Genomic DNA, 20,347 nt, shown 5'->3' on the forward strand with positions numbered 1-20,347 from the left:
CGACATAGATGCCATTGCCATGTCAGACTTTCTCGTCCCAATACTTGATTTTGTTCCCGAGAAGCGTCCGACAGCTGCTCAGTTGCTTCAGCACCCATGGTTTGATGCTGGACCCCTTCGACGGCAGCCCAGAGCGCTGGCGGACACGGCTGAGAATCCAGTTGATGGCGCTCCAGAGAACAAAGGCAAAGAGAAAGATGATGAAAGAGATGCAATGGCTGCGGAGCTGGGGAACATCGCCATAGATGGCGCTTCTTCATCCAAGACAGCGAAGGATCCCCAAGCAGGTTCCAAGCAAAAGATTGCAAATGGTACGCCTTCTAAGAAGTGAGGTGCCATTCGGTCTACAAGAGTCGGTTTTGGGTTAAGATTGCTCCATGAGTGGGAAATGAGTGCTCGTTAGGTTTGTGATGTGTTAGGATATCCACCCATGCGAAAAAGAGTAGTAGGCCAGACATGTGTTGTATGAGGTTGGTCGAACAGGATTAGATTTGTTGGGGTTGATGCGGCCCCTGACCTTTTTCACGGACATATTCTTTTGTACTATCAGCATCTGCAATTTTTTTTGAAGTTGTTTAGGAGTGAACGGCGGCGGATCATTTGTGAGGGAGTAGCTTTGTTTTTATGCGTGAACCACGTGAAAGGCGCTGTGGGTTGTGACTTGTGAGGCTGTCTTCCGGCAGGCCTGAGATACTTTTTACTGTCAGTTTTGCCAAGCACATGCGCGGTAAGTATTCCACATCCGAGTCCTATGTCTTACACGGTGATCTGTGTGGGTATTTTTTGGGTATTTTTTTATGTCTTACACGGTGATCTGTGTGGGTATTTTTTGGGTATTTTTTTATGCTTGATTGAGTCACTTCGATGTGCAATAACCACGTCCCCTAAACAGATTGATTTGCTTAATAAATTGAATAATATAAGGTGTTTATTGTGTTTTGGGTAATTTGAACTGTGCATATAATGGCTACGCCCAGGGATGTCTAACGAAAATTCAACACACTCCATGCGTTTGCAGAGTAATCTGTAACTGAATTCTGGGGCTAGGCTAAATAGCAATGCTGTTTATCTACAAAACGATGGTGCCCAGCGCAGCATCGACAGGGCAAAAGGATTGTAAGTAGAATCTCTATTAGATGATGAATCAGGCATCGGCGCCGTGCACCATCCTCTTGACCAGCGTGGCCATGTACCTGCCGTGGTGCTCGGCGAGGGCCAGCTCCAGCTCGCTGGGCGGCCTGGAGCCGTCGCCGGCAAACACCCCGGCGCCGTACGGCGAGCCCCCGCGGAGCTCCTCCATCTCGAACATCCCCTCTCTGAAGGTGTACCCGATGGGCACGAACAGCATGCCGTGGTGCGCCAGCTGCGTGATCGCCGTCCACCTGCAGACAGAGGAGACACGAACGGACGAACACGGTTACGGCTGGCCGGAGGCGAAACCACGCGATCTGGCGGCGGTGGCCTGAAAGAAAGGCTTACGCGGTGGTCTCCTGGCCGCCGCACTGGGTGCCGGTGCTGACGAAGAAGCCGGCGGGCTTGCCGGCGAGGCGCTGGCCGCGGCAGAGCGGCGCGGTGGAGTCGAAGAAGGCCTGCATCTGCGCGGCCATGGCGCCGTACCGCGCGGGGAAGCCGAAGAGGAACCCGTCGGCGTCGGGGAGCCCGCCGGGGTCCGCCACGGGGATCCCCTCCGCGTCCATCTCCGCGGCGGCCTCCAGCGCGCCCATCCTGGCCAGCACGGCGCGCGGCAGGGTCTCCGGCACGCGCAGCAGGATCCCCAGCGCGCCCGGGACGGACCCCACCCCGCGCTGCACCGCCCGCGCCAGGCGCCGCACCTGCCCGTACATGGAGTAGAAGACGACGTAGATACGGACCTGGCGTGGCGCCGGCGCGGCGGTGGCCGGGGTCGGCTCTGGCGCGGTGGTGGCCGGGGTCGGCTCCGATGCGGTGGTGGCAGGGGCCGGGATGAATGTGCGGTCGCGGCGGTGCGGGGGGAGCGGGAGGCGCTGGCCCTTGCTGAACACGCAGCCGCCGCCCTTGCCCATCGCTGCCGGCGGGGAGGGGAGCGACGCCGGTCACTGGCTCACTCTGACACGACACGTAGGAGCAGCGCGCGCGATCGGGACAAACTAACGCCGCTGCGGCCGCCGGCCCGTGCGGGTCGTAACTGCACGCGAGCTGGGCCTGTACGGCCCTTGCAGCAGGTGGGATCCAAATGCAAGCCCAGTGGATCCTGTGAGGCCCGGTTTTAGTCTGGGCCTTGCTCGGCCCGATCCGAACGTATAAACAACCTACCCACGTGAATTTACAAGTCAACCACTACCTGCTTTCCTCTGCTCCTGCACACCCGCGGCCATGGCGAATCCGGAGGCCAGCAAGCCGCCGGGACCCGACGAGCCGGCGACGGAGCGGCGAGCTGACGAGACGGTGCACAAGGACGGCGCCGTCAACCCACCTCCCCCGCCGGTAAACCGCTCAGAGCACAAGCATCCAATTATATCTGTCTGAATACTGTAGAATTCTCTCTGAGCGATTATTGGTCTGCAGTTCTTGGAGGTCACCTGCAGGAGCTCCGGAGAGGTGCGGCGGTTCGCGGCGGGGACGACCGCCCGGTACGCGCTGCACGCGGTGAACCGCAAGCTGGCCCCCGGCGCCCCGGCGGCGCTGCACGTGGAGGCGGCCAAGGAGGGGGAGGAGCCCGTGTGCTTCGGCCCCACCGCGCCCCTCGCCGACTACGGCCGCGGCTGGCGGCTCCAGACCGTCACCGAGCAGGACGCGCCGGGCGCGCATCATCACGCGCCACCGCCCGGAGACGAGGGGAAGGGGGCTCGCGAGAGGGAACTGCTGAGGAAGAAGGGCGCCTCCGTGTACCTGGCCAAGATCGGGCTCGCCTTCGTCTTCCTCTTCCTGCTCGGCGGGCTCTTCACCTACCTGCTCGAGACCGTCCCCGACATGATCCTCGCCTCCACTCCTCCTCAGTCCATGTAGCAGGATCTTCGATCAAAAAATTTGTCATCTTTGGAAGGGAATTCGTGTTCCTGCGAAACTTGTACCAGAAACCACCACAGCTGATCAAACAATTGATCCTGTACAATTTTCTTGTGTAATTCTTAATCCGCATTGTGAAGTCCAATTTGGTGTCCTCATCTTGAGATAAATGTCAACGACGGCTGTATGAGAACACACAATAAAACACACCAAAGCGTGTCCGACACACCACAGGAAAAACCAAGGAAATGCAGCAGGGGGTTTGAGTGGATGAAAGGAAACTGCAGCAAAGTACAAGTTCTACATGTACTGATGCCTCATTTTGTCATCTTGGAAACCAGCTGATCTCACAATCCTCGTTGAACATACACATAACGGCGTCACGGCGAGGAAGCTAAATCCGTCTTCTGCAATTATCAATCCAACTAATTTTTGCAATTCTTAATCCGCTTTGCGAAGTGCAATTTGGTGCCCCCAACTTAAGATAAATGGCAGTGACAACTGGTGCCCGAGTATGATAATGAACCAACCAACCAATGGCTGGAGTTCTAGGTAATACAGCTCTGTCTCGCTGTTCCTTCAGAAGTTAATGATTCTTAATCCGCTTTGCGAAGTCCGTTTTGGCGTCTTCACCCTATCAGATAAATGTCAACAGCAACTCTACCCAAGCACAACAATGAACCAATGATAAGCTTTCCAAGTACAACAATGAACCAATGATAAGCTTTCCAAGTAATGAACAAACTTTCAGAAGTTCAATGGTAGAACACACAAGAAATTGTGCCTGACAGGGAAATAGACATCACAGTACAGAACGGCATGAAAATCATCAGCCGAGCATATCGAAAGCTATTTTCTTCCGCGAAAAAAGATCAACACCTATTTTGTTCATCGTTACATGTTACAATTCAACTGTTAGTGTTTATTTCCGTGTGAGGCAGTATGCTATAGTACACACCACCGCCAAAAAAAGCAGGTGAAAACCTATGGCCTAGCAGAACTCATTTGCCCTCAAGAAAAACAATGCCTGCATCTTCAGTGTTGCTGATATCCAGGCAGCTGAAAATGTGGTGTGTTAACCGCATCAGATAAATGTCCAGGCCTGGTGTATGATGACGAGCAAATGATTGGTATTCTAGTTGAACGCAGAGTTGGCTGTTCTTCAGAAATGAACGATTCCACAATAATAGTTGGAAAACGCTGAAAATTCAGTGTCAGTACACATAGAGAATGAAGCGCACGAGGGCCTCCTTCGATTTGTGGGATTTCTAAAACTGAGTAGGCTAAACACATTTCTTTTTTGGCAAACAAATCAGTGATAACTTTTTTTGTTTTATATTGTGATAATGACTTCCACATACTAGAAAGCTCCCATCAGTTAACAATAACCGTAAAGAGAGCCTGTTAAACAAAGCAAAGCTCGCAAAGGAAGACAATTTTTTACTCTTATTTCTAGCAGATACGGACTTGAACGAGATACAGGCTTGAACTTCACCGTGCTCTGTGCGGATTGCCCAAACACGTTGGGCCATGTCAAGAGGGAACTCGACATCGCCTTCGAAGGCGATGGTAGCCCCATCGTTGCTCGGACTAGTCACCTTCAAGCTCACCTTAATTGTAAGAAATGGCTGTGGATTGATGGGCACCGTAACATTATACGGCTGCATCTGCCACAGGTGCACACTGCCATCGCCGCCAGCGGAGGGGTTGAGCTGCACCTTCTCCTCCTCCCAACGGAGGAAGAGCAGCACGCCATCATCCTCGAAGATCCGGTTATGCGCGGTGATCTCACCGTGCACGTCAATGGTGTGAAATACATCACCGTCATCACCAAAGAGGCGGAGGCTGACCCGAACACCGACCCCCAGGCCTTCCATCATCGTCACACTCCTTGAACTATATGGAAACAAAAAGCTATGAGATTTAATCCAGAATTTTCACCCGAAGGCCGACCTAGCTCAGTGGTAGAGCGCGTGGCTTTTAACCACGTGGCCGTGGGTTCGATCCCCACGGTCGGCGTCCTTTTTTTCTGCCGCAAAAAAAGGATAAGGCACATTACAAATAACACTCAAGAAAATACCCAAGAGTGTCTGCATACCGTGATTAGCAAAAACTATAAAGTGATTGATTCTCATTGATTTGGACTATTTATAGTTTTATACATGAGGCATTATAAACATTGCTTGGATCACACATCTTATAGAAGTATCAATCTTGTACAACTTTTGCTTTGGCTTCGTTTTATATTAAAGCAACGATCAACACCTCTCGTTGATTTGGACTATTTATAGTTTTATACATGAGGCATTATAAATATTCCTCGGATCACACGTCTTACTGAAGTATCAATCCTGTACAACTTCTGCTTTCGCTCTGTTTTATATATAAAACAACGATCAACAACACCCAATACAAATGCACACTCTCAAAACACACACGGACACACATTCAAGACATGATACATAGGCGCTGAATGCAACAACATCATCCCACGCTATAAGAGCATGCGAGGACTACAATCGTGAATACGCCACCGTAAAGAAGTGAAGTCCAATCTATGGGCTCTAATGCATATTGTGATTAGCAAAAACTAAAGGGATTGATTCTCATTGATTTGGACTATTTATAGTTTTATACACGAGGTATTATAAACATTCCTTGGATCACACATCTTATGGAAGTATCAATCTCGTACAACTTTTGCTTTCGCTCTATTTTATATATAAAGCAACGATCAACAACACCTAGTGCAAACACACGCCCTTAAAACACACGCCCACACACATTCAAGACATGATACATAGACGCTGAGCGTAGCAACACCATCCCTCACACTACAAGAGCGCCCGAGGACTACAGCCGTGAACACGCCATCGTGAAGAAGTGAAGTCGCATATGTCGAACCGTGGGCTTCAATGCATATTGTGATTAGCAAAAACTAAAGGTGATTGATTCTCATTGATTTGGACTATTTATAGTTTTATACCCGAGGCATTATAAACATTTCTTGTATCACACATCTTATAGAAGTATCAATCTTATACAACTTTTGTTTTCGCTCCGTTATATATATAAAGCAACGATCAACATCACCCAGTACAAACGTATGCCCTCAAAACACACGTGCACACACATCCAAGACATGATATATAGACGCTGAGCGTAACAACACCATCCCTCGCACTACAAGAGCAGCCGAGGACTACAGCCATGAACACGCGACCGCGAAGAAGTGAAGCCGCATATGACGAACCGTGGCACCAGGGCGGCGCCTTCAGAAAAGGGACGACACTGGAGTGCCCTGCCGCCCGATCTAAAGATCACAGTTTTCCCTTGGAGCAATATGACGAGCAATGAGAGTCGCGACGATGCCTTCAAGAAGGGAATAAACTTCACCGTCGTCGGTCCGTCCGAAGATAGAGCGGGTTTTCACCCCGGCCACCACTCACACGGCCGTGGCAACCGGGCAGCACCAAGCCACGGGTTCTACCCATGAACATCGCGGAACCACCACCAGGGCCGTCACCCCGGCATCCAAGACCTTGACACCACCTCACCTGAGACCCGTCGCTACCCCAACCAAAGATACGAGTGGAAAGGACTCGCCTTGTGCACCCCTGGGCGGCCTCAAGTGCCGAGACCCAATAGACCGGCCAACACTGGACTCCATCGACCTGTCCTGCGGCACCAGGCGCAAGACAAGCTCGGTCCTGTCGCTGGGCGCAAGACGAGCTCGGTCCTGTCGCTGGGCGCGAGACGAGCATAGTCCTGCTGCCGGACGCGAGACAAGCTCGGTTCTGTAGCCAGATGCGAGGTAAGCTCGGTCCTGTAGCCGGATGCGAAACGAGTGATGGACCACAGCTGAAGGAGGGCCAACCCATCGACGAAGATAGTGCCGGACGCCGAAGTGAGGTATCGAAGGTCGAACCGGACCACCTACAAACGAGCCGATGCCAGAAATCTAGCCGCCGTCGCAGCTGACCCGCCAAGCTGTCGTGATGCCGGCGCGGTGAAAGGAAGCCCCCACGCAGAGGACAGAGCATGTCGCTGCCGCCACCCACGGCTGGAGCAACAACCACGCCGGGCCAGTGCCACAACCCGCGCCGCCGGCCAAAAAAAGGGAAGATCTGGTCGGCACGCTCGCTCCACCACCACCGCCACCATGGCGCCGCTGCCCCTGCCTAGCAGCAAAAGGAAGAGCCCATGAGCCAAGCCGCACGCAGCCCGCACAGCACGACGAACCGCCCGTGTCAGATCCGGCCGGAACTGGCCGTGGCCATCCCGCGCGCCACCACCCGGACCTCCAGCATGCTGCCACCAGCCCATCCCCAACGAGACCCGCCGGCGAGGCACCACACACCGTCCACGGCCGCCAGAGCGCCCAGATCTGAAGGAGCCCAGACCAGGCCGGTACCACCTCCACGAACGCGAGTGTGCCCGCACTACGAAGCGAGCACCCACGACCCCGCCGCCTGCGCCCACCGTGCGCCGCCACACCCCTCGCCAGCGTGAGACCACCACTCGCCGTTGTCGTCCACCGCCGGCCGCCCCCTAGCGCGAGGAGGAAAAGCCCCACCGCCGCCCACGCCGTTGGGCTTCGCCCGTCAGCTTAACCAGGCGGCGGCGAGGAGGGGACCCAGGGGCGAATGCCCCACTCGTTTTTTTTAGCTTACGTGTACCAGACCCAGAATATACAACGCTGCCCCCACTCATCCCAAGGTATTTGCCCTCACTTCCCCTTTTTTTCATGCTGTATGTTTAAAGCCCGTATATGAAAATTAGATAGGTTATTAGCCCAGGGGCCCATCCAGAACGATCAGGTGATTTCGCTAGAAACGTACTGGAGTAGGTCTTCGGGAGTCTCAGATGTGATCGTCGCCTGTGCTCGCGTGAGGCCTTGACGAGCCGAAACCGCCGCGCCGCCGCCCGCGGCTCTACGCTGCACATACACCTCGCCTCTAGCGATCAGCCTCGACCTGCACTGAGCACGCCGGCCGGCCGGCCGGCCTGCCATCCCCAAGGAAGAAGCCGTACCAATCAATTATTCAATCAAGGTAGGCCCTAGGTTTAGCTCTCTCCTTTTCTTTCTAATTTCCCCATTATCATTTTATTCTGATTTCCATGTCAAAAAGGCAGTGAATTGTACCAAATATCCTTGTGTATAAATTGTAATACACAAATCGGTAATTAGGTTGATTGAATCTAGGTTCCCCTACTAATTCCATATGAATAAGTTTGAGCACATGGGAGTAAAATGAAATCAATACTAATATTCTGCCTTCACGGTCTCAATTTATTTAACGCTAACTACTTGGCATTGACAGGAAAGCTAATGGAGAGATGTTTATCTGTCAATGTTTATATGCTCTCTATATTCAAACATGTTTCATCTTCCTGCAGCTTGAAGGCTAGAAAATCAGGGACGTACCAACAAAAAGGAACGGCATATTCAAGCTATTGTGCCTTAACTGGTCAGTTTACGTTTTGCTTTCGCAATGAACTTATCATAATTAATTAATTATGTGTGTGATAACATTATCTTATAAGGAAGTGTGTGATTTTGCTTCTAACACACTATATGAATGCTTGTGTGTTTTTTTTTTAATTTTTAGCCATTAGTTCCATAGATGTTTCTGAAAAAAAAATACGTATATATCATTGCTCCCTCTCATTTTTCATCCTGCCCTCCGCCCCTGAGGGGGCCTGAGGTCCGGCGGCTAGGGTTCCCCCCCCCCCCCTGCTCGCGGGGGCTACGTGGGAGGGGGACGCGGGAGGGGGGAGTCTGAGTACCTTAGCTCTCGTCATCTATCCTAAGAATCATTTGTTTATAATGTTGATAATCTCCCCCCAAAACCCCCTGAAAAATGTAATGAGTAATACAGTAACATGATATACCGTTGAAAACTCCTTTTAAAACTCGGTGGAGAAAATATAATGAGAAAATGATATGGTATAACTAATATTGCCTCATCAAAAACCTTTCATAAGAAACCCGATTGGAAAACCCATAAAGGAAGAGTACAATATTTATTATCTGATGATAACTAAAGATATCTCTAACGCTGACCCTCAAACCCTCCGCATCCGTTCGGACCGCTCGATCCGGACGTGTTTTGTCATCCAATCCAACATTGTCCCGCATCCGTTTGCGATCCGGTCCGGACAAAGCACATCAGGTTGCTTTACGGACATCCGGACCGCTGCCACGCACGCATCCGACACCCCGGACTTGCCCAAAATCCTCTCATGTGCTTTCTCTTCGACGGATATGTCGTTTCCCGCGTCACATTCTTGCTGGCACAGAGCCGCAATAGCCGGCGTTGATGCCACGCGATGTGACCGGACGGGAGGGCGGCGCTGACCGACGTGATCAGACGGGCGTCGTCGCTAAATGTGGACGCATCCTCCCGAGAAACCAACTCCGACCATTATTTTTCACAAACGAACGACCATAACTGGAAACCTTTGAAAATTCAGGTCCACAACTAGAGCGAATGAAAATGCAGGAGTATCTTGTCTTTGTTTTCTTGAACTTACACTAGAGAGTCTTCTTTTTTTTTTTTGCGATTGAACAATGGAGAGTCTTTAACGCACCGTAGGAAAAACTAAGGAAATGCAGTAAGAGTTTTGAGTTGATGAAATTGCAGAAAAATATTAATAAGTTTTGCATTTACCGATGCATCATTTTGTCATCTTGGAAACCAGCTGATCTCTCCTCGTTGAACATTTACACGACGAGGAAGGAATCCATCTTCTATACATCTTTTGTACTAATTCTCAATCCACTTAATTTTTGGAACTCTTAATCCACTTTGTGAAGTGCAATTTGGTGCCTTCAACTTCAGACCAATGATAGTGACAACTGTGCCAATTATGGTTGGTGTTCTAGACAAATCCAACTCTCTCTCTCTCTCTCTCTCTCTCGTTGTTGTTCCTTCAGAAGTGAATGATTTTTAATCTGCTGCGAATCCCAGTTTGGTTGGAGTCTTCACTCCAGAAAATAAATGTCAGCAACAACTCTACCCCTAAGTACAATAATGAACCAATGCTTGGCTTTCCAGGTAATGCAGAACTCAGTTATTCAAAAACGAGTGGTTCCACGATACAATGGCCAAGACAACGAAAAATAAAATGGTACAACACACATGACAATGTGCCTGACAAGGAAAAAGACATCACAAGACAGCACGGCATGAAAATCATCAACTGAGCAGATCAACAACTATTTTCTTCGGCGAAGAAAAGATCAACACCTATTATGCTCATCTTTACATGCTATCTCTCTTGTGAGCCAATATTATATATTTCACACCACCACCAAGAAAAGTGGGTGAAAACATATGGCCTAAGTAAACTCATTTGGAATCATATAGGGGTGGATTAACGAGCTGCTCGGCTCGTTAAGCTCGTACTCGTTAAGATTCGGCTTGTTAAGCTTGTTAAGATTAACAAGCAGAAAACTTTGCTCGACTCGATTCGTTTGAAGCTCACGAGCACTCGTTAACATATTTTGATGTGTCACTATCTACATGATGAGTGTGTAGATGTGGTTTTTAAGAAGAAAAATGGTGACTACAAAAGAAAATGCACTAGTTTATTGCCTCCTATGTAGATTAGATTGAATAGATGGGCCGAGGTGCTACAAAATTTTTATCATCACATAAAATAAAAATATGTGTTGTGTTATTACTAACGAGCTTAACGATTTTTGATGACTGTTTTCACTTAGTTTGCGATTTTCCCATTTCTAGATTGGAGCATTGTAATAGAGAAGCAAATAAAGTTGCTCATGAACTTGCCAAGTTGGCTAGATTTTCTTTCATTTCTGATTGGTTTAAGGAACCACATAATGCAATTGTATCAATCCTCATAAACGATGTAATGATTATTTCTAATAATAAAGCTTGAACTTTTTTATAAAAAAAACGAGCTTAACGAGCTGAACTATTGAGCACTCATCAAGCTCGCGAGCTACAAACTTTTAGTCCAGCCCCTTTTTTTCAAGTCAAACGAGATTATATTGATTAAATCATGGAGTTACACTCGTTTTGACAGAGATTACATAAGTCATCGGGACCAGAGCCCAACCACACGGCAGTATGGCGAGAGGTGGCCATATTGTGTCATGTAGTGCATGCATGATTTGATGTTCACGTCCTTCATTCAGACTCCTCTTTGTCTCCTCTACAAGTGTTGCCACCGGTGACCTACTAAGACTATCAGGCCAACTCCACCGAACGACCCCAAATCGTCCGGCCCCGTCCATTTGGGGTAAAACGGACAAACGAGACGTCCCAACGCGCGACCCCATCCTAGAAAAACGTCCGTTTCTAGTCCGCATCGGCCCATCCTGGGCGCAAACTTGGTCTGTCTTTGCTCCAAAACGGACACAAGCGGACACTTCTGCGTCGTCCTCGTCCGGGGCGTGTCCTCCGCATGTGACCCCATGGCCCACCTGTCATCCTCTCTGTTTTTTATCTCCCATGGCCCAGCATGCCCACCCACCATCCTTTCTCTCTCCACCTTTTCTCCTCTCTCTCCTACTCCACACACCAACCATGCCGGTGCACGCGAGCGGCACGACGAGCAGGGGAGGCCATGGGCAGACGAGTGCGGACTGGGCGAGGCGAGCAGGTGGGCGCACGAGGAGGGCCGGGGCGCGGCGGGGCTCGCGGGGCGTGCCGGGGCGCGGCGCGCGGGCGCACGACGGGACGCGACGGGGCTCGCGGCAAGTGGCGGGGCGGGGCGCGCGGACGCAGGGCAGGGCGCGTGGGGCGGGGCGGGGCTCGGCGCGGGCAGGGTGCGGTGCAGGCGCGGGGCTCGCCGGGGCGGGGCTCGGCGCGGGCAGGGCGCGGTGCGGGCAGGCGCGGGGCTCGGAGCAGGCAGCAACGTCCGCAGGCCGGGGCAGGGCGCGCGGTGCGGGGCGTGCAGAGCCTGGAGCGGAGGGCGCGGGCTCGTGCGGGGTCTGCAGGACGCCTGGCGGGCGCGGTGGTGGGCGGCGGGGCATAGCTGGGCAGCGACGGCGAGCGGGCGAAGGGCGGGCAGGCGCGGCGCGGCGCGGGCACAGGCAGGGCACGACGCGGGCAGCGACGGTGAGCGGGCACGGTGCGGGCGGGCCCGGACGGCAGCGGACGTTTTGAGGTTGTTTGTTGCGGTGGGTGACTCAAACAGACACCGAACACATATGTCCGCTTTCACACCCATCACCACCGCAAACGGACGAAATCCGAACAAATCGGATGTTCGTTTGGGGTCTTACGGGGAGTTGGCCTCAGCCTCATTAATTAGCGGATTGTCAAACCAATCCATAGCGAGACTAACCCCCTCCTTACATGCTGCGATCCCGGCCTCCGGCGCAGACGAACATGATAGAAAGAATATGCTGGTCCAGCCCTATTGAAAGAGATAAGAGCAACTTCAACACACTGATCAATTTCGTCCGCGCGCGTCTGTTTAGATTATGACGGACAGAAAAATCAGCTCAACACGCTGACCTGAATGGACGCGCGTCCGTTTTTCGTTCGTCTGTCGATTCATTCCCGGCCCAATTTTGAGCCTCATTTGCATCGACGCGGACACGAGACAAACACGAGTGCCTCGTGCCAACTACCCCCCTGGCCCGCCAGTCGGTGGCAAAGCGTCCACCATTTTCTTCCACTTTTCCAAAACCCTCCCGCCCGCGCGCGCTCCTCTCCGCTCGCCATGGACGACGCCCTCGATGCTGCCGTGAAGCGACCCGACCCAAAAATGGTCAAGTCTCTATGTATCTGTACCATCCCAAAATCACGCCGGCACACACAGTACATTGATAAAAATATCAAAGTTCAATCACACCTGATTTGTTACACGATTCTCATATAGAGTCTTTATTACATCAGAATAAATTCGGCTGAAGGCCAGCTCATGAGAAAAACTAATGCGGAAGTGTAGGCGATAAGCAAGTCCATCCGACTCTAAAGGGCAATCACCGAGCGTGGATCGTAGCCTCACTCCTGGTCGGAATAATCCTCTACAACATAAGATGTTGCAGCAGTGTAGGTCAGCATTTTGAATATGCCGGCAAGTCATAGAGAGAGAAATAATAATAAAATGTTATCTCTATATGCAATTTTGGCTGTGCGGCTCTAAGTTTAAGTTTTTGCGAAAAGCAATTTTTTCCCTACGACAAAAGGACTTGCTTGCAATTACTACAAAAAATATGTTGTTATTGAGATGATACCGCCAACCAGTGTCTCGTATCGGAAATCATTAATAACCCAATAATTAATTAATTATATTTGATGTTGAGAGTCCCAAATAAATCCAATCCAAAGGCTCGGTTGTCCATAACCGGGGACACGACTAATCGATTGAATATCATTCTGCAGAGTCTTGTGCACTTTACCCACAAGAATCATTCCCTGCTTGATGTCCTCGCACTGCATGGTGTTTGAAGACGGGACAAACAAAACAAGGTCTTCCGTAGAGTTCCTTTGGGCCACTGTCGGTGCCCATCCATTTCCTACCGTTCTTCTACATCTGCTGGCACCGTCCATCCAGAGTCACGCCTAGGGCCGACCAAGCAAGAGCCATAGTGACTTGCGGCTGCACAGGTAAGCTTCCATTCAAGGCGTATCCATCCGCCTCTTCGTGGCTGGATGAAGCTTTCCGCAAGATGCCATGGCGCTTCTCCATGCATCCCTGGGTCAACCACTGGGTGCTCCAGGGCGCCCTTCCATCCATCCTCCACCCACTAGTGAAAACTTGACAACCACAGTCTCTAGCTGATCGTAAACCTCCTCCACATCAATGTGGTTCACTTGAGCACAGGGAAAAGGATTGGGCTTCTTGGTTGATGAGTTTTTGTCGCCGTTGTCATTTTCATTTCCTTGCTTGGCCTTCGGACAATCGGTAGAATAATGCCCCGTCTTCTTGCACTTGCAACATGTGATATGACTCAGATCCTTCTGAACCGAAGCGGGACGGTGTTGGTTGTCATTGCCTCCATTGCCAGACTTGAAGTTGCTGTTATTCTGATGATTATTCCCATTCCCTCCATGGTTATGTCCTCCATGGGTGCGATGAGTGTGTCCTCCCGAGTATAGGGTGTAGCGGGGCATCTGCTGAGCTCCAGAGCTTTACTTTCCATGGCCATACTTCTGCTTGCAGTTATGAATCTGCTGCTGCTTGCCTTCCAGGATGATGGCCTTGTCTACCAGGTCCTGGTAGTTGTTGAAGGTAGCCACCATTAGCTGCATTCCCAGCTCATCATTGAGTCCTTCTAAAATTTCTCCTGCTTTGCGACATCTGTGGCCACATCATCTGGGGCATAGCGAGCTAACTAACTAAACTCATCCACGTACTGCCCCATAGTATGATTCCCCTGGTGTAAGTTGCAGAACTCACGCCTTTTCAAACTCATGGCACCAGCTGAGACATGAGCGGTGCAGAAGGCCTACTGAAACTGATCCCATGTAACTATGGCAATGGGATAAATGGTGGTGTAGTTCTCCCACCAGGAGGCTGCGGTCCATCAAGCTGATGTGCGGCAAAGCGCAACTTCCATGCATCCATGCAACCAAGAGTTACTAGATGCCTTCCGATCTTGTAGAGCCAATCATCAGCAACAATCGGCTCGGTGCTGTTAGAGAACACCGACGGATTCAACCTTAAGAAACGGGTCAGGTTGTCAGGGGGTGGTGGCGGTGGATTTTTGTTGTTGTTGTTGTTGTTGTTGCCTCGTTTCTGGATGAGCATCTGCATCAAGGCATTCTGCTGCTGGATCAGCTGGATGAGCTCCAGTGGAAAGGTGAATTCGGGGTCACGTCTCAGAGGCATATGATGTTTTGGAGTGGATGAGAAATTAGAATAGAACAAGGGTCTAAAGAGAAAATGACACTACCCATATGCATGCAACAATCATTATCACACCAACCATTCATTTATTCAACTCAATCATAGTTCACACTCGGGATACAAGTCTTGTGACAAAACTAAAACATCGGCCTAATCAATCAACGATAAAATAAAAATAACATGGCAGTCATGACTAAGTGTTCTCCTCAGATATCCTTGCGTCCACCAGTGGTGCGTCTTCCGGTGGTGCGCCTCCTCTTGGTGCGTACTTCAGTGGAGCTCTCCTCGTAGTCCTCATCATTGCTCACTAAGGGTCCATCGTCATCATTCGGATAGAGGTCTTCTCCCGAGTCCATCTTCTCTTCCATCGCAACAACTTAAGTCTTCAGGTTCTGGATCCTCTTCAGAAAGTCCTTGACTTCTTCTTCATGCTCGTCATGGTCCTTGCGTGATTTATCCTCCAATTCCAATTCACGGAAGATCAGCTTCCTGAACATCTTCAAGCTTCTGCGCGTCTAAACCTCTAGAGTCCTGACGTGAGTCTCTAGGTCTCGAAAATATGAGAGAATGGAGTCATCATCCATGGTGCGCAGGATCTCTCCATTTGCAGTTCTGCGGAAAATCATGGCGTGGTCTGATTCATCGAGCTCGACCCTATACTCCTCCCGGAGGTGTCCAAGTGCATGATGAATAGCCATGTCCCTCTCAAGGATCCGAGTAGGGCGGTAAACCGGAAGTCAATGGGCTCTGAGAAGCTTCCGAAAGTCTTCCTTAGAATGTGCACCACAATCCTATAGCGAGTGTCCACCGGAAGTTCATTGGTAGGAGTCCCGATGATGGAGGGAAGAGCAATCTTAAACTTCCTGATGGTCTGAACCAACTACTTGCCGAAAGGCATCGTCTCATCCGGCTGACAAAACTCCGGCAGTAGGACTGGGATGTACTCGACGACTCAAGTCAGAAATGAACAGGGGAGAAATACCAGAAAATAAAAACATAAAATAAAATAATTTCTTCCTATGGCTTTTCGATCCTAGGGGTTGCGTCCTACGGTCAGCGTGTCTCTGATACCGTTTTGGCAATGAATTTTATTTTACACGCTGACCGTAGGACGGAACCCCTAGGATCGGAAAGCCATATGAAGAAAATATTTTATTTTATGTTTTTATTTTTCCATATTTCTCCACTGTTCATTTATGCTTCCCTTCGATTTCAACCTTCTAGATGGCCGCTGAATACATCCTAGTCCTGTTGCCGGAGTTTTGCCAGCCGGATGAGGATGCCTTTCGGCAAGCAGCTGGTTCAGATCATTAGGAAGTTGAAGATTGCTCTGCCACTCATCACCGGAATTCCTACCAATGCACTTCCGGCGGACACTCGCTATAGGATTGTGGTGCACATTCCAGGGAGAACTTTCGGAAGCTTCTCAGAGCCCATTACTTCCAGTTTACTGCCCCTACTTGGATCCTTGTGAGGGATATGACTATTCATCATGCACTTGGACACCTCCGGGAGGAGTACATGGTCGAGCTTGATGGATCATACCTCGCCATGATCTCCCACAGAACTGCAAATGGAGAGATCGTGTGCATCGTGGATGACGACTCCATTATCTCATATGTCCAAGACCTGGAGACTCACATCAGTACTCTGGAGGTTCAGACGTGCAGGAACTCGAAGATTTTCAGGAAACTTATCTTCTGTGAACTGGAATTGGAGGATAAAGCATGCGAGGACCATGACAAGCATGAACAAGAAGTCCAGGACTTTTTGGAGAGGATCCAGAACCTGAAGACTTATATTGACGCGATGGAAGAGAAGATGGACCTAGGAGAAGACCTCTATTCGAATGGTGACGATGGACCCTTAGTGAGCAATGATGAGGACTATGACGAGAGCTCCACTGAAGGACGCACCAAGAGGAGACACACCACCGGAGGATGCACCACCGGAAGACGCACCGCTGGAGGACGCAATGATATATGAGGAGAACACTTAGTCATGATCGTCATGTTATTTTTATTTTATCGTTGATCGATTAGGTCGATGTTTTAGTTTTATTGCAAGACTTGTATCCCGAGTTTGAACTATGATTGAGTTGAATAAATGAATGATTGGTGTGATAATGATTGTTGCATGCATACGGGTAGTGTCATTTTCTCTTTAGACCCTTGTTCTATTATAAGTTCTCATCCGCTCCAAAACATCAGATGCCTCCGAGACGTGACCCCGGATTCACTTCCCACCAGAGCTCACCCAGTTGATCCAGTAGCAGAATGCCTTGATGGAGATGCTCATCCATAACCAAGGCAACAACAACAACAACAACAACAACAATCCACCGCCACCACCCCCTGTCGACAACTGACCTGTTTCTTAAGGCTGAATCTGCTGGTGTTCTCTAGCAGCACCGAGCCGATTGTTGCTGATGATTGGCTTCACAAGATCGGAAGGCAACTACTAACTTCTGGATGCACGGATGCAGAGAAGGTGCGCTTCGCCACACATCGTCTTGATGGACCCGCGGCCTCTTGGTGGGAGAACTACACCACCACCTATCCCATTGCCACAATTACATGGGATCAGTTTTAGCATGGGCCTTCCGCACCTCTCATGTCTCAGTTGGTGCCATGAGTTTGAAGAAGCGCGAGTTCCACAACTTATGCTAGGGGAATCATACTGTGGGGCAGATGGACGAGTTCAGTCAGATAGCTCGCTATGCCCCAGATGATGTGGCCACAGATGCCGCAAAGCAGGAGAAATTTCTGGAAGCACTCAATGATGAGCTGGGAATGTAGCTAATGGTGGCTACCTTCAACAACTACCAGGAGATGGTAAACAAGGCCATCATCCTTGAAGGCAAGCAACAACAGATTGATAACCGCAAGCGGAAGTATGACCAGCGAAATTACATCTATGGAGCTCAGTAGAAGCCCTACTACACCCCATACTCGGGAGGACACAATCACCACACCCATGGATGACATACTCATGGAGGACATAACCATGGAGGGAATAGGAATAATCGTCAGAACAACAACAACTTCAAGTCTGGCTATGGAGGCAACGACAACCAACACCGTCCTTCTCCGGCTCAGAAGGATCTGAGTCATACCACTTGTTTCAAGTGCAAGAAGACATGACATTATTCCACCGATTGTCTAGAGGCCAAGCAGGGAAATGGAAACGACAACGGAATGAAAAATCATCAACCAAGAAGCCCAATCCTCTTCCCCGTGCTCAGGTGAACCACATTGATGTGGAGGAGGTTTACGACCAGCCGGAGACTATGGCGGAGGGCAGACGCGGTCGAGTAGCTCTTTGTAGAGGGTGGTGAGGATAAAAAAGATGTCAAAAAGATGCGCCTGAGCGAGGGGTTTTGAAAGGTCGGAGCGATAGGAGCTCGGGTGTGCTAACCGGTGAGGATTCCAATGATGAATGGCGGCATAGCGAGATTAGAACGGAGCGGGCGAGCGAGGTGGTGGTTTTTTTGAGGTAGGGTTTAGGGGGTTCGGTCGAGGGGTATTTATAGGGTATGGATTTGGAGGAGGGTGCAAGCCCGGGGCATTATCCCGAGAGATTCGCATGCGGCGGCAGGCATGAGCGGGATCCTGGCGTGGCTGTTTCGAAGGAAGGGGACGAGGGCGGGGCCCTCCTGTCACCAGGTGCGGGGAGCGGGGCGCGGGTCATGTGACCTGCCTGTAGCGGCTTCAGGTGGGGGGGGGCAGTTGGCGGCTGGGCCAGCTCGGCTGTTGGGCCGGCTGGCCTGGCGCGCTAGGTGTTTTTTTTGACATAAAAGAGAAATAAAGAAATAAACAAAAATAAAATTACTTTTATATAGACAATATATATATATATATCAAAATGAGCAGAAAAATAAATCCTAAATGATGCACTATTTTTCAGAGGCAAAATCCAAACTTTATAAAAACATTTTTTGAAAATTCCAAGTAAAACCAAATTTGAATTCAAATACTTTTGGCATTATTTTCTTCTGAATTTTTTTGAGGTGTCATGTTACCTCCTCTCATACTTTTGTCAGGGATTTTTGAAATGAATTTCAAATTCTAGTTCGAAGTGAATTCAAATTCAACAGAAAGTATTCAAATGCCTCTGAAATTTTCAAATTTCACATGGTTCAAAGGAAATGCAATAGATTCCTAGCTATAATTGTAAAACATTTGAAATTGAAAATTTGGGATGTTACACGCCGCCGGCCTCGCCTCCCTCGCCTCGTCCGGCATCACCTCCGCCCCCTCTCACAAAGGCAAGCCCCGCACCTCCCGCAAGACTTCCGCGGCGCCCAAGAAGAAGCAGCTGACGCCCGAGGAGCGGGTCGCGGAGTTGGCAAAGAGGAAGGGCCGGAGGCACGCGGGTGACGCAAGGAATGAAGCAGCGGACGCCGTCGCTCTCACCGCCGCCGCGCAGCAGGAGGAAACGAACGCCCGCGTCGCGGCGGCAACGAGGGAGGCCCTGATCTACCTAGGGTTAAACCCTGGCCAGCACGGTCTTGTCAGCGCCGCTGTGGCCGCATCCAGCACCGGCTCGTTCGTGTTTCCTCGGATGGTGCTGCCAGAGTCGCCGGCGCGTCAGCGACGCACCTGATTCCTGGCTTCCGCGTCTACTCGCAAGCCTCCCGACTCTTCGAGGAATGCTCGCCAGAAGTGAGCATGGTGGCGCCTTCCACGCCCGCGCTCGTGCCCATTGACCTCAACGCCACACCGGTGTATGGTGCCTCGTCATCCGGAGGGGCAAGGAAACGCGCGCGGAGATGCCAGCCGACGTGCTACCCGGCGCCCGCAACCTATTCGACAGAATGTCGGCGGCCGGCGACGAGGAAACGGCCAACCGTTTTATGAAGAACATCATCTTCGAGGGTAGTGCAGCGGCCGCTAACTCCGCTAGCAGTGCCGCTGCGGCTGGCTATGATCCCGATGAGACCCAAAGCCAAGACAGCCAGTGGCTGTTCACGCTGGCGACCTACGATCAAGATTCCATGCACGACGCCTTCATGGAAGATCAGGTCGGCCTAGACGGCTTCCCGCTCGACCATGAGTTCCCGGAGGACTACGACCACAAGAAAGAGGATGAAATGGGCATCGATGGCGAGCCTTTGTTCGAGGACGAGCTCGCCAACCAAGCCGCCGGGGCGAAGCCGAAGCGGAAGAGCAAGCGGATGAAGGCATTCTTTGTGAGTGTTGGAGGGACATTGGGAAAGACCCCAAGGTCGGCGCCGAACAAAAGGCATCGACCTTTTGGATTCGTGTCCATCGTGAGTTCCATGAGTGCAAGAAGTTTGTGCTGTGCCAAATGCATAGCACACACGGGTGTCCATTTTGAAACGATGGAGGGTGATACAACAAGAGTGCAACAAGTTTTATGCCACCTTGAGAGCATCAAGGAACGCCCAATGAGCGGCATCAGAATGCAAGACATGGTATGCATGCGCCCCTCTTTGTTTCCATTCCTGTTATGCTTGCATGTCCATTTGCATATCCATTTGCCCATATGCTTGCATTCTATTCAT

General features: G+C 50.7%; 3 protein-coding genes and 1 non-coding gene across 5 annotated transcripts in view; 3 read left to right on the forward strand and 1 right to left on the reverse strand.

Annotated features, from left to right (window-relative positions):
• LOC125510604 (serine/threonine-protein kinase SRPK-like) overlaps positions 1–586 on the forward strand; it is a 4,709-nt gene extending 4,123 nt beyond the window's left edge. For both annotated transcript variants that reach the window (XM_048675829.1, XM_048675830.1), the window contains exon 5: positions 1–586. This exon is cut by the window's left edge and continues 2 nt beyond it. In XM_048675829.1, the coding sequence (XP_048531786.1) occupies positions 1–331 (331 nt within the window). In that variant the 3' untranslated portion in view covers positions 332–586.
• A 136-nt stretch (positions 587–722) lies between these two features.
• LOC125510605 (probable NAD(P)H dehydrogenase (quinone) FQR1-like 1) lies at positions 723–2,216 on the reverse strand. Its single transcript, XM_048675831.1, has 2 exons — positions 1,480–2,216; positions 723–1,382 (listed from the first exon to the last, which is right to left on the reverse strand). Exons 1-2 carry the CDS (start codon positions 2,040–2,042, stop codon positions 1,145–1,147), a joined length of 801 nt encoding a protein of 266 aa, XP_048531788.1. The 5' UTR covers positions 2,043–2,216; the 3' UTR covers positions 723–1,144.
• Positions 2,217–2,300: 84 nt separating this feature from the next.
• Positions 2,301–3,149, forward strand: LOC125510606. Its single transcript, XM_048675832.1, has 2 exons — positions 2,301–2,463; positions 2,545–3,149. The coding sequence occupies exons 1-2, from the start codon at positions 2,353–2,355 to the stop codon at positions 2,983–2,985; spliced, it is 552 nt and encodes a 183-aa protein (XP_048531789.1). The 5' UTR covers positions 2,301–2,352; the 3' UTR covers positions 2,986–3,149.
• A 1,783-nt stretch (positions 3,150–4,932) lies between these two features.
• Positions 4,933–5,004, forward strand: TRNAK-UUU. Its single transcript has one exon. It is a non-coding gene; the product is annotated as a tRNA-Lys (tRNA).
• Positions 5,005–20,347: the final 15,343 nt, after the last annotated feature.

This window comes from Triticum urartu, chromosome 5, assembly GCF_003073215.2.
Source record: "Triticum urartu cultivar G1812 chromosome 5, Tu2.1, whole genome shotgun sequence".
Taxonomy (NCBI): Eukaryota; Viridiplantae; Streptophyta; class Magnoliopsida; order Poales; family Poaceae; genus Triticum; species Triticum urartu.

What these genes read in the sequence shown, in the direction of transcription:
- LOC125510605 (XM_048675831.1), bottom strand. Translation starts at nt 2,042, where the DNA reads ATGGGCAAGGGCGGCGGCTGCGTGTTCAGCAAGGGCCAGCGCCTCCCG. An exon ending in GGCGGCCAGGAGACCACCGC is followed by an intron (nt 1,383 to 1,479) that starts GTAAGCCTTTCT and finishes CTCTGTCTGCAG; the next exon opens with GTGGACGGCGATCACGCAGC.
- LOC125510606 (XM_048675832.1), top strand. Translation starts at nt 2,353, where the DNA reads ATGGCGAATCCGGAGGCCAGCAAGCCGCCGGGACCCGACGAGCCGGCG. An exon ending in TCAACCCACCTCCCCCGCCG is followed by an intron (nt 2,464 to 2,544) that starts GTAAACCGCTCA and finishes ATTGGTCTGCAG; the next exon opens with TTCTTGGAGGTCACCTGCAG.